This window comes from Lepisma saccharinum, chromosome 27, assembly GCF_977018435.1.
Source record: "Lepisma saccharinum chromosome 27, izLepSacc3.1, whole genome shotgun sequence".
NCBI classification, from domain to species: Eukaryota; Metazoa; Arthropoda; class Insecta; order Zygentoma; family Lepismatidae; genus Lepisma; species Lepisma saccharinum.
In genome coordinates this window covers 45,555,924-45,568,982 of record NC_139255.1, presented here as the reverse complement: position 1 = coordinate 45,568,982, position 13,059 = coordinate 45,555,924, and the positions used below count along the sequence as shown (strand labels likewise).

Below are 13,059 nucleotides of genomic sequence, written 5' to 3'. Positions count from 1 at the left end.
AATAAAAAACAGTTTAGTGATTTTTTTTAAGTATCCTTAATACCAGCACAATTTTTTTTTTTAATGTTCACATTATGGTTGGACCCCACTTTTTGCAAAAAATTTGGCATAAAATCTGCGACGATTATAAGGTAAAATAGGGTATGCTGCTCTTGCTATGTTGTGAGCTTGTTGAGTATGGCCACCTGGTGTTAGGGTAGAGTACTAGTGTGGATCCTTTGTGAATGTCCCTTCATCAATTTATACCGCGTTTGTTACAACCTGTCCCGGTTCCCACGCTAGCTGATGACTGGCTTTTCTCGGTGCTGGAGAAAGTCAAAGTCAGGCAGCCAATTAAAATACGCAACGTGGCAACAGCGTCTACGTAAGCGCCTCTCTTCTGGCTTCCATTCGCTCCTCGCTGTCCAGCAGACAATTTTTTCCTCGTTTCTCATTGGCACCGAAACTGTCGAGCACTCCCTAGCGTGGGAAACGGGACAGGTTCTAACAAACGCGGTATAATCATTGTCTTCGTTGTTACATTCACTTACAAGAGCAGCGCTTGAAGTGGAAAATGTTAGCTTTGGAGATGTTTGGTTGAGCGTTGGGGTTATCTGAGGGTTGGCTCCTAGGGTTTAACATGGTGACAATGAGACAGCTCGGGGGATGTTTTGTGAAAAGTTTACCCCTTTCAAGAACCTTGTAGTGTTAGCATAATTGGATTATTTATTTTCTGGGAAATCATGACTCGTCTGAGAAATTTTGTTGAGTTCACTTTATGCACAAATAGGCTAACCAGAACTGGATGTAGTTTAAAGTGGGGATCCAAACCACTATGTGCCTCTACGAGATATCAAACCCAGATGTGAGAACTTTATGTTGCTTAACTTTTGATTGCTATGCAACTTGCATCGCATCAGTTTACTCGGGCTTATGACAGGCCCTTGGTTTCTTCTGTTTGTTTTCCATTACATATGCTGATTTTTCTTCTATTTTTTTTTGCATATTATTTTTTGTCACCATGGTGATGGCTAAATTTTAAAAGAAATATCTAATTTTTACAGTATTTACGGTCTCCCCGGTGGAGGCACATAGTGGTTCGGATCCCACTTGAAACTGTAGGTTCAGTCCCGATTAGTCTTACCATGCATAAAGTGGACTTAAAACATCAAATCAATCAATTTTACAGTACTTACAAAAATGAACAAGAGAAAACATAATCAACATTGTATGAAAGTAATTATTATAGACAAATTTTCAGCCATTTGTAGTAAGTATCATGTCTAACATAAATTAATAATTTTAATAAAAATATAATCATATTGTAAGGATCCAAGGAACAGTCACATTTGATGGTAGAACAACTGTAATTTCAAATTGTTTTGTACCAGAAAGGCACATGCACTATGGATCTGGAGATGGTGTGAGCAGCATTATGCTCCCTCCACCTGTGTTTATCACCTTTCCAGATCCATTCCCAGGGCCAAAAAGGTAATTTAGTTTTTCCTTCTAACTTTCAGGTTAAGGATTCTATTGATTTCATCCTGATGAATTTCGCTGAGATGAACAAATTGTGGGTGAGAATGCAACACCAGGGGCATTCTCGTGATCGCGAGAGGCGAGAGAGAGAGAGGGAAGAACTTAGGATTCTGGTCGGGACAAATCTGGTGCGGCTCTCTCAACTGGAGACTGTAAATGTTGAAAAGTTCAAGAAGGTAATGTATTCTAATGTATTGGTTTTCATTCCATTTTCCATCAAATTGGGTTGTTTGTTTTGGCTGTGGTTGCTTCCAAGAATCAACTTATGTACACGAGAATTTTGACTGGCTTAATTATTGTGCACCAATGTGCAGAGCTGGTGGAGTACTGAATTTAAATGGTGGTGTGTGCAATGAAAGACATTATGGTTCCGAATACAGTAGACTCTAATTTTCACTCAATTAACAAAATATGCATTATTAAATGAACTCAATAAAACAAAAATACAGTTTAAGGGGAAATAAATAAACATGCATTGGACCTTACCACAAAAATTGCCATATTTTGTGCATGGTTCAATGTGTTACGCTTCAAATGGCTAACAACGTACCCTGATTAATCATATCTGGCAACTGATGGCAGGTAGAAGACTTTCGCAAATCATTGGCTACTGAGTTATGATGGACGAACATCTTCATCCAAAAGAGGTGGCCAATTCCACATTATTGAGGAGAGGGTGAAGGCTGCCTACCAGCAAATTGAAACTTTCTCTTCCCTACAGCTCTCTTTGAGTTAACCAAATGAGAGGTTTGAAAATTCGAATTACATATGAATTTTTAACATTGCTTTCAATAGGAACTTTAAGAGTAATAAAATTCTGTTTTCAAATTGAAAAGAGCCTATTGTATCTCTCCTGTAAGCATTAGTAGGCATTTGAAATCAGTTTTGATAAATTGCCAGCTGACATGTTACAGATCACTTAACAAAATAGACCTATTACGGTTGAACTGATATCACTTTAAGGCATACAGCTGCCGATACTCTAAACCAGGGGTGTCCAAACTTATTTCAAGGTGTCTACCAGTCAAGAATGTCGAGAAAAAGTCAAGAAATGATGCTTGTGGTCAAGAATTTTTCCTATTTTTTTTTTTTTTTTTTACAGCATAGCGAATTTACATTGTTGTATACCTTCACTGGGATTTGATAAAATTAAATATTTGGAAATATTACATTTATTTGAGTTGTGGTTACGATTTGTTCACTTCGTGTGGCCCCCCTGGAAAATGGATGTCTACCCAAAAATTATATATTTCACACATAATTTCATTTCAGGTACAGTAATTATTATAAATACGTTGAAGAAGCATGATGATTTCAGACTGAAATAGTGTTTTTTGAGGGGCCATCACTATTTTGGGGAAAAATATGCATCCTTTGCTCCCCCCCCAACCGGAACAAAATTACCTTGCTTGCCCCTCCCTGGAAAAAATCCTGTGGAGGTCCGTGATTCTTGTGTGCTTGAAGTTTTGTATAAACATTAAATAATGTGCATTAATTTTTACATGCATTTGTAATTAAGGCAAGTCTAAATCTCTTGTTTAAGTACAGCTTTAGTTTTTATCTTAACCGGCCTTGTGGTAGGTTTTTTTCATTGAATAAAAATATATTTCTTAATTTCCAACTACCTAAGTAGGGGGCAATTAAATAAATGTTAAGAAAAAGTGGGAAAAAGGTCACGAAAAAGTCAAAAATTTTGGATCTGTTATTTCAGTAGACCTTTGTATAGAGGGTCAACCATATTTCTTCAGCAATTTTTTGCAGTACATTTCACTTGCACTAAGTGCCTGCTCAGTGGCCTGCCACGTGAAGTAATCAACTTTTGATCTTGCCACTGAAGTCTGAGGGATTGAATCCAAGCCTGTCCATTCATCAGTTTCATCTAACATGCTCTAAAGACCGAGCCACACATTTTTGTGCTGGTTCAGATGTTGATGTGCACTGGATGAACGAGCTCTAAATATATTTTTTTTCATATTTCTCAATCTGGAAATCATGACGACAACAACAAGAAAAAAATACTTTCCTGCGCACAAAATTTGCGAAACTTAACCGAGCTGGCAAATGCTGATTTTATGTAATGAAAAAGTAAATGACACAAATGCAGTATGTATTTATTTACTTCTCCTTTTGGATGGCGAAGTTAAGGCACAAGCCTTTTCTTACACTTAATCATCTCTACTTCACATTTTACAAATTTAGTTGAAATATCTAACAGTTTGCGAAATATAAAAGATCAAAATACCAAAGAAAGAAAAACACAAAAAGAGAAAAAACACAAAAAAGGATGATGAAAAAACACAAAAAGAAAAAAACACAAAAATACACATATATGCTGTAAGAAACGTAAAAAACGCACGTACAGCATGAACACACACGTAACAAAAATACTTAAAATACAGAAAAGTAGGTCGGTTTTTTTCCTGCAAATTTAGATAAAGAAAGGGTTCATTTTATTGTCTTTCCTTGTTTTCAGTACTGGTAAGTTGCCTCCAGAAGATGCTTTCTTAATTTTGATTTGAAATTGCCGAGAGAAGAAGAGTTTCTTATGTCATTGGGGAGGTCATTCCACGCTCTGGTGGCAGTGACCGTGAAGGAATTTGCGTAAAACGCTGTCTTGTGGGAGGGGATGGTGAGCAGGGAGTTGTTTCGTGAAAGGGTAGCAAAGGTGTGTGCTGCGCTTAGGGGTTGAAATCGTGAAAGTAGGTAAGGGGGTTCTCTTGAATGCACTATTTTGTAGAGTGCTGTAAGAGCGTGGAAGCAACGGCTTGTTGAAAGGTCGAACCAGCCTAGGTCTTTGAAAGCCGGGGTAAGGTCAAAATGTTTGATGTTATAAATGAAACGTACACATGCATTTTGTATTCGCTGTAGACGTCTTGCTAGTTCACCGTTGAGGTCAACATATGTCAAGTCGCAGTAGTCTATTTGCGACAAAACTAGCAATTCCACAAGTGTTTTCTTTACCTCTTGTGGTAAGATGTTTTTTAGGCGGTACAGTGAGTGTAATGCTGCGTAAGATTTTTTGCATATAGCCTTCACATGGTCACTCCAGATGAGGTTTTCGTCCACAACAATTCCCAGGTCTTTGACCGAAAGTTCATAATATCAGCATTTAGAGCTTTGATATTGATGTTTGTTTTAGGGAACGATAAGTAACATGGACATCATCAGCGTACAGATGGTAATTCGTTGATTGAAATGTTTCCGATATATCATTTATATACATGGAGAACAGTAGCGGAGACAAAACGCTTCCTTGGGGAACACCGCAATTTATCAGCAGCCATGACGACTTATTTTCAGAAACTAATGTGCATTGCTGTCTGGCTGCTAAGAATGATCGAGTCCAGTCAACACCAGGTTGGGAGAAGTTGAAATAAGATGACAATTTTGCCAGAAGGATATCGTGGTCGATGTAGATTATGAAGAATTTAAATATTTGTGTGGTAATTGAAACGCTTAAAAATTGTAGCATTTTTCACTCTAAAATCTGGTCCACAAGTGCTCCAGATCATATCTGTATGGAGTGTTTAGATTAGAGTTTGTTTTTGAAGTTCACTTTATGCACACAAAGGCTACTTGGGACCAGACCTAAAGTTTAAGGTTGGATGTGGATCACCATGTGCCTCCTGTGAGCCCTTGATTACAAGGTGACAACATTGCCACTTTGTCATCAGGGAAGCTGAGTTCTGTTAACAGAATTAAAAATGCATTTTTTTTGTTGTAGTCTAGGCTTTGCCAGTTTCATAATTGATTGCTTTTGGATGCTTTTGATGCTCGTTGGGTTCATTACACTTGCATATATTGTACAAGTCTTGGTTAATACTGTAGAGTGACCACAAACAAGAGAACCTTCGACTAAAATCCTTCAGGCACCTTCCCCTCGATCCGTTCAGCTCGAGCCATAAGCAAGCATGGTTCACCCTGCCCCTCCCCTCTTCGTGGGAGTATGTTGCACAGGAGTCACGGGTCTGCACAGGTTCATTTGTTGGTCTCGCTATAGGAAGAAAGATTTCTTGAGGATTTTATTAATAATCACTCTTAACACATTGAATGCCAGGGTATTTAAATTGGCAATAATTTAGAAAGGGCATTTTATGTGATTGTCAACAATGTGAAACAATTTATTTTTTGGTCTTACTATACATGTGTTATACATCAAAATAAAGGCAATTTCTTTGCCTACACGATAAAAAAGAAACAATTAGAATCTGTGTATTCTTGCGTGTGCTAGAGATGTTCAACATAGTCCTTGTTTTTCGTATAATGAGAAATTCTGTACTTGTAATACTAAACATATTAGTATGAATCACAGGCAGTGTGCAAGTAAATAACCCATTACAAGTAAATAAATAAGTGTTCCATTTCTTTTGATATTTCAAGTGAACACATTGGTCAAGTGCATGGGTGCCCATAGGAGTTTTCTCAGGGTGGCTCTTCAAGATTCCATATGTAGGGTGTACTGAAATGGATCCTGTCATCTACATAAAAAATAAGGTTAGCATACTAAATTCCATTAGCCAGGAAGGGGAGCTCAAGCCTCCCCTGTCCCCATATGGGCACCCATGGTAAAGTGTGCGTATGTGTGTGTGTTTGTGAGTGATGATAAAGCACTAAAAATATAGACCTAGTACTGCAATCAATGAAATGAATGTGCTTGCCATTCAATGAGAAGATGGTTCAAAATTTCACCACAATGCAGAGGCATACCAAAAGAACTCCCAGGAACATTCTGCATGTGCATGGCTTAGCATCGTAACTCCAAACATTCAAGTGATATTGCCCGTACTCAGAGGTCGGAAGTAGCGTGCTACTGTAGCTAGCTAGTTACAAAATTTGTAGCTGTAGCTGTAGCTGCGCTACATTTTATAAATTGTAGCTGTAGCGTTGCTACAAAATTCTTGTAGTTTGTAGCGAAAATCGCCTCGCTACCGCTACTTTTCTTGTTGGAGTTTTGAGGTAAATGTTTACGTGACAACAGTGTTTACCAGAGAAGAAGAAGAAAGGTTGCCATGCAACTGTGTAGTGCGTTAACTTTGTTGTTTGTTCCTAAAGCAAAAAGTATAAATACCTTCGTCTTTGGTCTCTGGCTCTCATTTGATTATTTTGTTGTAAGTAGTTTGAACTCGTGAGCCCATTAATATTGTGCATAACGATTGTTTTATAGTACTACGTGTTTTAATAATGAGTGATACCGACAGCGAAGAATGTGGAAGCAAACCACGCGAAAAGTTACCATGGGATGAATACAATGTTTTTCACTTTCAAGATGACAAGGAAAAATTGAAATTTTATTGTAAGCTGTAATCTTTGAGTAATAGAAAACGAATTGTCGATAACGAAAACCAGCACGTACAATATGAAAATTCACTTACAGGTAAGTGTAAAATTAAGGGATAATATAATAATGAAAGGGGAGAGATAAGCTCGGGTCACATGTTTCATTACAATTTCTTGAAAGTGTGTAAATGTAGAAATAATGCAATTACATGCCACGTTGTTTACCTGCCGGTTGGTAACCATTAACATTTATCATGCAATTGTACATTTTAAACAGTTTTTTCCTCTGGTGCTATTTGGACAGTCTTTCTAACAAAGGCATGTAGATAGTGCTCACCAAAGTTGGAAAGTGGTTGGTTTCATTAAATAGTATGAGCTTTTTGACTTCTATCCAATGTATTACTTTGGAAGGATTAATTGAAGCATGCGAAAGTTTCCGAAATAAGTTTTTAAAATTGTGCAGAATGTGTACTTATTTTTAGTCGAAGAATGCACCAACTTCGTACTGGAAAGTATGTAATTTCCAAAGTTTCTGTGCTCATAAAATTGAGGTGTGAGTGTTAACCTCAACTTGGAAATATTCGCCCGCAAATAGCGAGACCCGAATATAAAGTTCGGTATTTTCTAACCTCCTTGCTTGGCCGAATAATTTTCTCATGAATATAGTAATATTTTGGGCCTAATCTACCATTTTGTGTAATTTTTTAGGAATACACCATTAAGTCCGTGCAAATTGTCCAACGTACTGTTATTTCTAACCTTTTTGAAGCGCAAAAAAATATTGTAGACCATTTACGAAATGTTTGTTGCTTGGAATTTTGATCGACGTCTTCAATCAAAGTTATTTTTTTTCCGCTTAAATAAGAATTTTCAAAGGGATTGCAGAGAATTTCACAGTGCGAAAATTGAAATTTACAGAGTTATAATGAATTTAATACCTTTTACACTAATCAGGAGCTACTATAATGTGGAGTTCTTAAGTCAGTGTGGTGTTCATTCTCATGCATGTGTGATATGACCACAAAAGACATAAGACAATGGAAGCGACTATTTTCACCAGGTGGTGGAAATAGCATATGAGGCTATTTTCACCAACAAATGTAAATACCTGACCATAGCATTGTATTTGACGCAAGTTTCTTTTGTTACATTGTGATTTTATCATGCTACGAATGCAATTTTTATATGGTTCGATTTAAGTCTGTTAACAGATACTGTGGACTTTTAGTGATCACTTAAGATTTTGTTCAATGTATGCTTTCGTAGTTATGTTAGGTGGGCCAGGTTTGGTTTTCTTAGCATTAAAATAAAGTCCCTAAATGCATTCTACTAAACTTCCGATTTACTGCTACATTAATTCCCACTAGTCTACAATACTTAAGTCAGTTGACAATGGAAAATGCATTGTCCATGGGAAGCACGCATGCTTGCCTAAGGTAATAAGTGTTTTTTTTCAACATAAATAACTTTTTTCGAAATCTAAACAAGGAAGGTTCAAATTTCGTGTGATAATGATTGCCAAATTCTACGATTAGTCTTCCTGCTAGGATAATTTGAAGAAAAAAGAGATCATAAAATAATCTAAACCATTACCCACATTGTAATCAAGGAGTCCCATGTTGATACCCAGTGGAGGCACATTGTAGTTCAGATACTATTTTAAAATGTAAGCCCGCTCCCGATTAGCCCAACTGTGCATAAAGTGGACTTAAAATCTCATTGGGCAGTAGTACTTAAGTTACTGCTAAGGAGTTAATTTAAAATAAAATTGTTCAACTACTACTGTCACAAAGTAGTGAGAATAGCAGAAAGTACTGAGACCAGAAATTACATGATCTGGTGTTGGGAAGTATTTACAGAAATAATTTTAATGCTGGAAGTGACCTGCCTGACTTAACAATGAAAGCACAAGGAATGGAATGCCTCTTCATACTACATCATGTGACATATTAGCAGTACCAATTCATATTAGAACACCTTGTGGTATTTTTCCAACTTCATAGTGTGAAGAAAAATTACTTGTTGTCCATATGAAAATAAATGCACGCCGACATAAGTTTCTTACACATCAACAATTAAAGAATGCACACATACATGTAGTAGGCCAGGTTGTAGATCATACACGTACGAATTTAAATTCTGGTGAAAATAGCTCCAAAGCTAGCTTCACCACCTGGTGAAAATAGCTCCAAAGCTAGCTTCACCACCTGGTGAAAATAGTTACTCCATAAAAAAATATATGTATAGAGAGCCATTGAACATAACTGCATAACCTCATAAGAATCACTTCCTTGTAGTTGAAAGTTCTTTCTGCCCCTCCAATAAATATCTCACAGGGCAGAATAACTTTTTTGTTGTAAAAATGTTGAGAATGTGAGTAAGGTGTACAGGTATCTGAGTAGCCATAGCCTGGAATGATGTTGAAGTGACATTTTCTCATTACCTGATTTCACAAACTGGGAGACATTTGTATTACTTTATGAATCTGGGGGTCCTGGATTTTCAGTTCGTGGAATAAGGGGTTTTGACATGTTATGAAAGAGTAGAGCTGTAGAAGGTGTGAACCAAAATTCTTGACTTTATTTCTTGAATTTATTAATTAAATGATTGATGTGTAGGAAATTTAGATATTGCTTGTCATAATTCTCTGGGTTCATGGTCCTGATAATTCTCTTAGGAGTTTATGAAAAGTTGCAATTGAAACTTTTTGTTCAAAATTCTTCCTTCATATTTGTCATTAAAAAATTAATTATTGCCACCAAAAATGTTAAAACAAGTCAGATGGTACAGCTAGGAAGTTTCAAATATCTGCATGACTTGTTTCTTGTTCATGCAGAAGTAGCGAAGTAGCGACTAGTGCACAGGAGTAGCGTAGTGAGCTACTTTTTGGTAAATGTAACTGTAGCCGTAGCAAAGCTACATTTTGGAAGAGTAGCTGTAGCGAAGCTACTTTTAAAATGTAGCGTTCCGATCACTGCCCGTACTATGCACGTCCATGGGACACTCGCCATATTCAGGATGCTAGCACGAGCATGGGATTCAATGTCTTAATGGCCACAATTGTCTGGCAGCTTTTGTTCTGTCCTCAGTTGTTTTTTTTTTTTTGTACAAGTGGCCAAAAGCTAAAACAGTTTAAAAAAAAGAGCTGAATGTCATTTTTTTTATCATGGTCAGTTATTAGGTAAATTGTGTCTTGCTCAAACTTCAGAAAATTACGCAGCTTAAAATTCTCAAAAGGTAACATCTTTCTTACAAAATACTTTATATTAGGGATGGGCTGATATGAAATTTTGGCTGATACCGATAAATACAAATATAAAATTTACCGATACCGATAACCGATATTCTACCGATCCGATATAAATTCCAAATGATCCTTGAAGAACCTGATTAGTTTATTGACCTCCTTAACCTTTACACTCCCGAGCAGGTTTACGAAAGTACCCCCGTTCTCGCCCATGCTTCTTGGCGGGAATTTTAAATTCAAACACTCTTTGGAGGAAAATTGTTATAACTCTGGCACTATGGGAGCAATCTGCTTCGGATAACTTTTGTTTTGCAGCTAAAACATCAGCTCATGCAACCGTGTACAATTCAGAACACGGGACCGAGGAAGGGGTGCTTGGGGGCACAACCCCCGAATTTCAATGGAAAAAACACAAAAATCTGGAGTTTGCCCCCCCCCCTCTTCTCCCGCTATTTTGGGGAGAAGCCGCGAACTTTAGTATTCTTTTCAATGAATGGACATTTCTCAAGAGAATGAAACATGTTTCGTGTTCTTGGGTGCCATACAAGTTGAATAATAAGCCAAAATGTGATTTTTTTTTACGAGAAATAGGTAATTTGCATTTTTGGGGGAAAATTGTTATTACTCTGGCAGTATGGGAGCAATCTACTTCGAATAACTTTTGTTTTGCAGCTAAAACATCAGCTCATGCAACCGTGTACAATTCAGAACACGGGACCGAGGAAGGGGTGCTTGGGGGCACAACCCCCGAATTTCAATGGAAAAAACACAAAAATCTGGAGTTTGCCCCCCCCCTTTTCTCCCGCTATTTTGGGGAGAAGCCGCGAACTTTAGTATTCTTTTCAATGAATGGACATTTCTCAAGAGAATGAAACATGTTTCGTGTTCTTGGGTGCCATACAAGTTGAATAATAAGCCAAAATGTGATTTTTTTTTACGAGAAATAGGTAATTTGCATTTTTGGGGGAAAATTGTTATTACTCTGGCAGTATGGGAGCAATCTACTTCGAATAACTTTTGTTTTGCAGCTAAAACATCAGAGCATGCAACCGTGTACAATTCAGAACACTGAACTGAGGAAGGGGGGTTTGGGGGGTGTGACCCCCGAATTTCAATGGAAAAAACATAAAAATCTTCTCCCGCTATTTTGAGAAGAAGGTGCAATCCTTAGTATTCTTTTCAAAGAATGGACGTTTCCAAAGAAAATGAAACATGTTTCATGTTCCTGGGTGCCATTCCATATGAATAATGAAGCAAAATGTGAAACTCTGTTCGGAAATGTGGCATGGATATGTTGCAGAGGGGGGAGGTTGGTCATCAATGTGAATTTCCCAGGCTTGCTCCAGACCTGTGTCAGAGTTTCCACCCAAACATAAGAGTATGAAGGTCCAAAAAGCACATTCATTTCATAATCAGCACCATGATACCATATGGTATCATCGGGGTAGTACGACCTTACTCTGATGATACCATATGGTATCATCGGGAGAGTAAAGGTTAATTATAATTAATGCATGTACTACTTTAATTTTACCTTTTGATTTTTTTTTTTCCAGATGGTACTTCCAGGTATTCTGGAGCAGGTAGTTAGCTGCAGGGATGCTATAGCCCAGGAATATCTCATGGAATGCATCATACAGGTGAGGGTGTGGTGCAGGCCAGCTGCTTCATCACTCCACATTAATGTTTTAGCTATTGTAAAGTTTGGTAAAGTCTCTTGCTATACTGAATGCAACTCCAACTGGCAGGTGACCTTGACTATTTCTGACCCTTTATGTCACCCAATCATCTTTGGGGGGGTGACTTGATGGGTATCAACAAACTCAGTTGTGAAGTAAAAGCTGAAGGGGTCACATCGCTCTCCTGAAGCAACAATGCCAAGCGTAGTTCTGTTTTTGCCTGTTGTCTATTTGCGTGTTTGTAGAGTGTTTGCATGTGAAACTCCCTCTTGTAGGACCACATGTGCATTTGTACCATTAACACTCTGCTGATTTCTGGTGTTGGCAATATCGTTGCGCAAGAAGACTCTCTCGTGCTTTACAGTATGTTTGGCAACGTGTGGTGGACCCAACATTCATTTGTTTCGTCCCACGAACAACGGTCGGTACCTTGAGACTCAAAACTGCCCGATTTCAGTCGAAGATAATTCAACCGATCGCTGATTGGCTGTTTCCTCAGCTGCCAGTTGGAGTTGCGTTCAGTATAACACTATCATATTTCAGAATTGCATTTTCTTTATACTTAAACTGTAGTTCAGATCGTGTAATCTGCTTCCACTTCTTCCTACAGTGCCTCGAGAGCAGATTTGTTTCTATCTGGGCACCCGGTCACCATGACGCCTAAAAATTTTCATCTGTCACCTGAATTTTAATCCAGTACTCAATATTTCGAGTTTGCTTATGGAAATTTCCATTACTTTTATTTAAAAGAACAAGTACAGTATGTGTTCTTTAATGTTTGTGTGGCTTCTGTATTACGTGTGTCATTAAATCAGAAGAATAAACACCATTATATATTTTTACACTGTTAAATAGGCGAATTTTAAAATCTGCGACAATATGGTGGAGTCAGCTATATATTAAAATGTATTGCGTGGTTATTTATGATGTTACCAGTTGTAAGGTTGCCAAAAAGAAAAACAGCTGGCTTTTGAGAAAAGAGGGCTGGCGTCTGAATTAGTTTTTTCTTCCCCTGGTCATACATAATGATACTTTTTCATGCCTAGGTTCAAATAACGGTACAGAAAAAAAAGTATTTTAATGGAAAACTTGAATAGCAAGTACCTTGATTAGGGAGAACATCCTTGATTAAAAAACATTATCTCAGGAGGTATATTTACATACAATTGTTCCACAGGTGCAGGATTCAAAATTGTCACATTTATCACGTGCACATACGGTTTCTACCATTGACATTTCCATTAACACAGATGTAGCTCACCTGCCTCCGTGGGCCTTCCCTGTACTTAAATAATATTCCAATCGCAACACCAGCCTGCTATAAGAAATATCTAGCAG

General features: G+C 37.6%; 1 protein-coding gene across 3 annotated transcripts in view; it reads left to right on the top strand.

The window, feature by feature from the left end:
* Nucleotides 1–13,059, top strand: part of Vps35 (Vacuolar protein sorting 35) — an 87,969-nt gene that overhangs the window by 27,129 nt on the left and 47,781 nt on the right. For all 3 annotated transcript variants that reach the window (XM_083112992.1, XM_083112993.1, XM_083112991.1), the window contains exons 5-6: nucleotides 1,500–1,694; nucleotides 11,599–11,682. In XM_083112992.1, coding sequence (XP_082969118.1) covers nucleotides 1,500–1,694; nucleotides 11,599–11,682 — 279 coding nt within the window. The remainder of the gene's footprint in view (nucleotides 1–1,499; nucleotides 1,695–11,598; nucleotides 11,683–13,059) is intronic.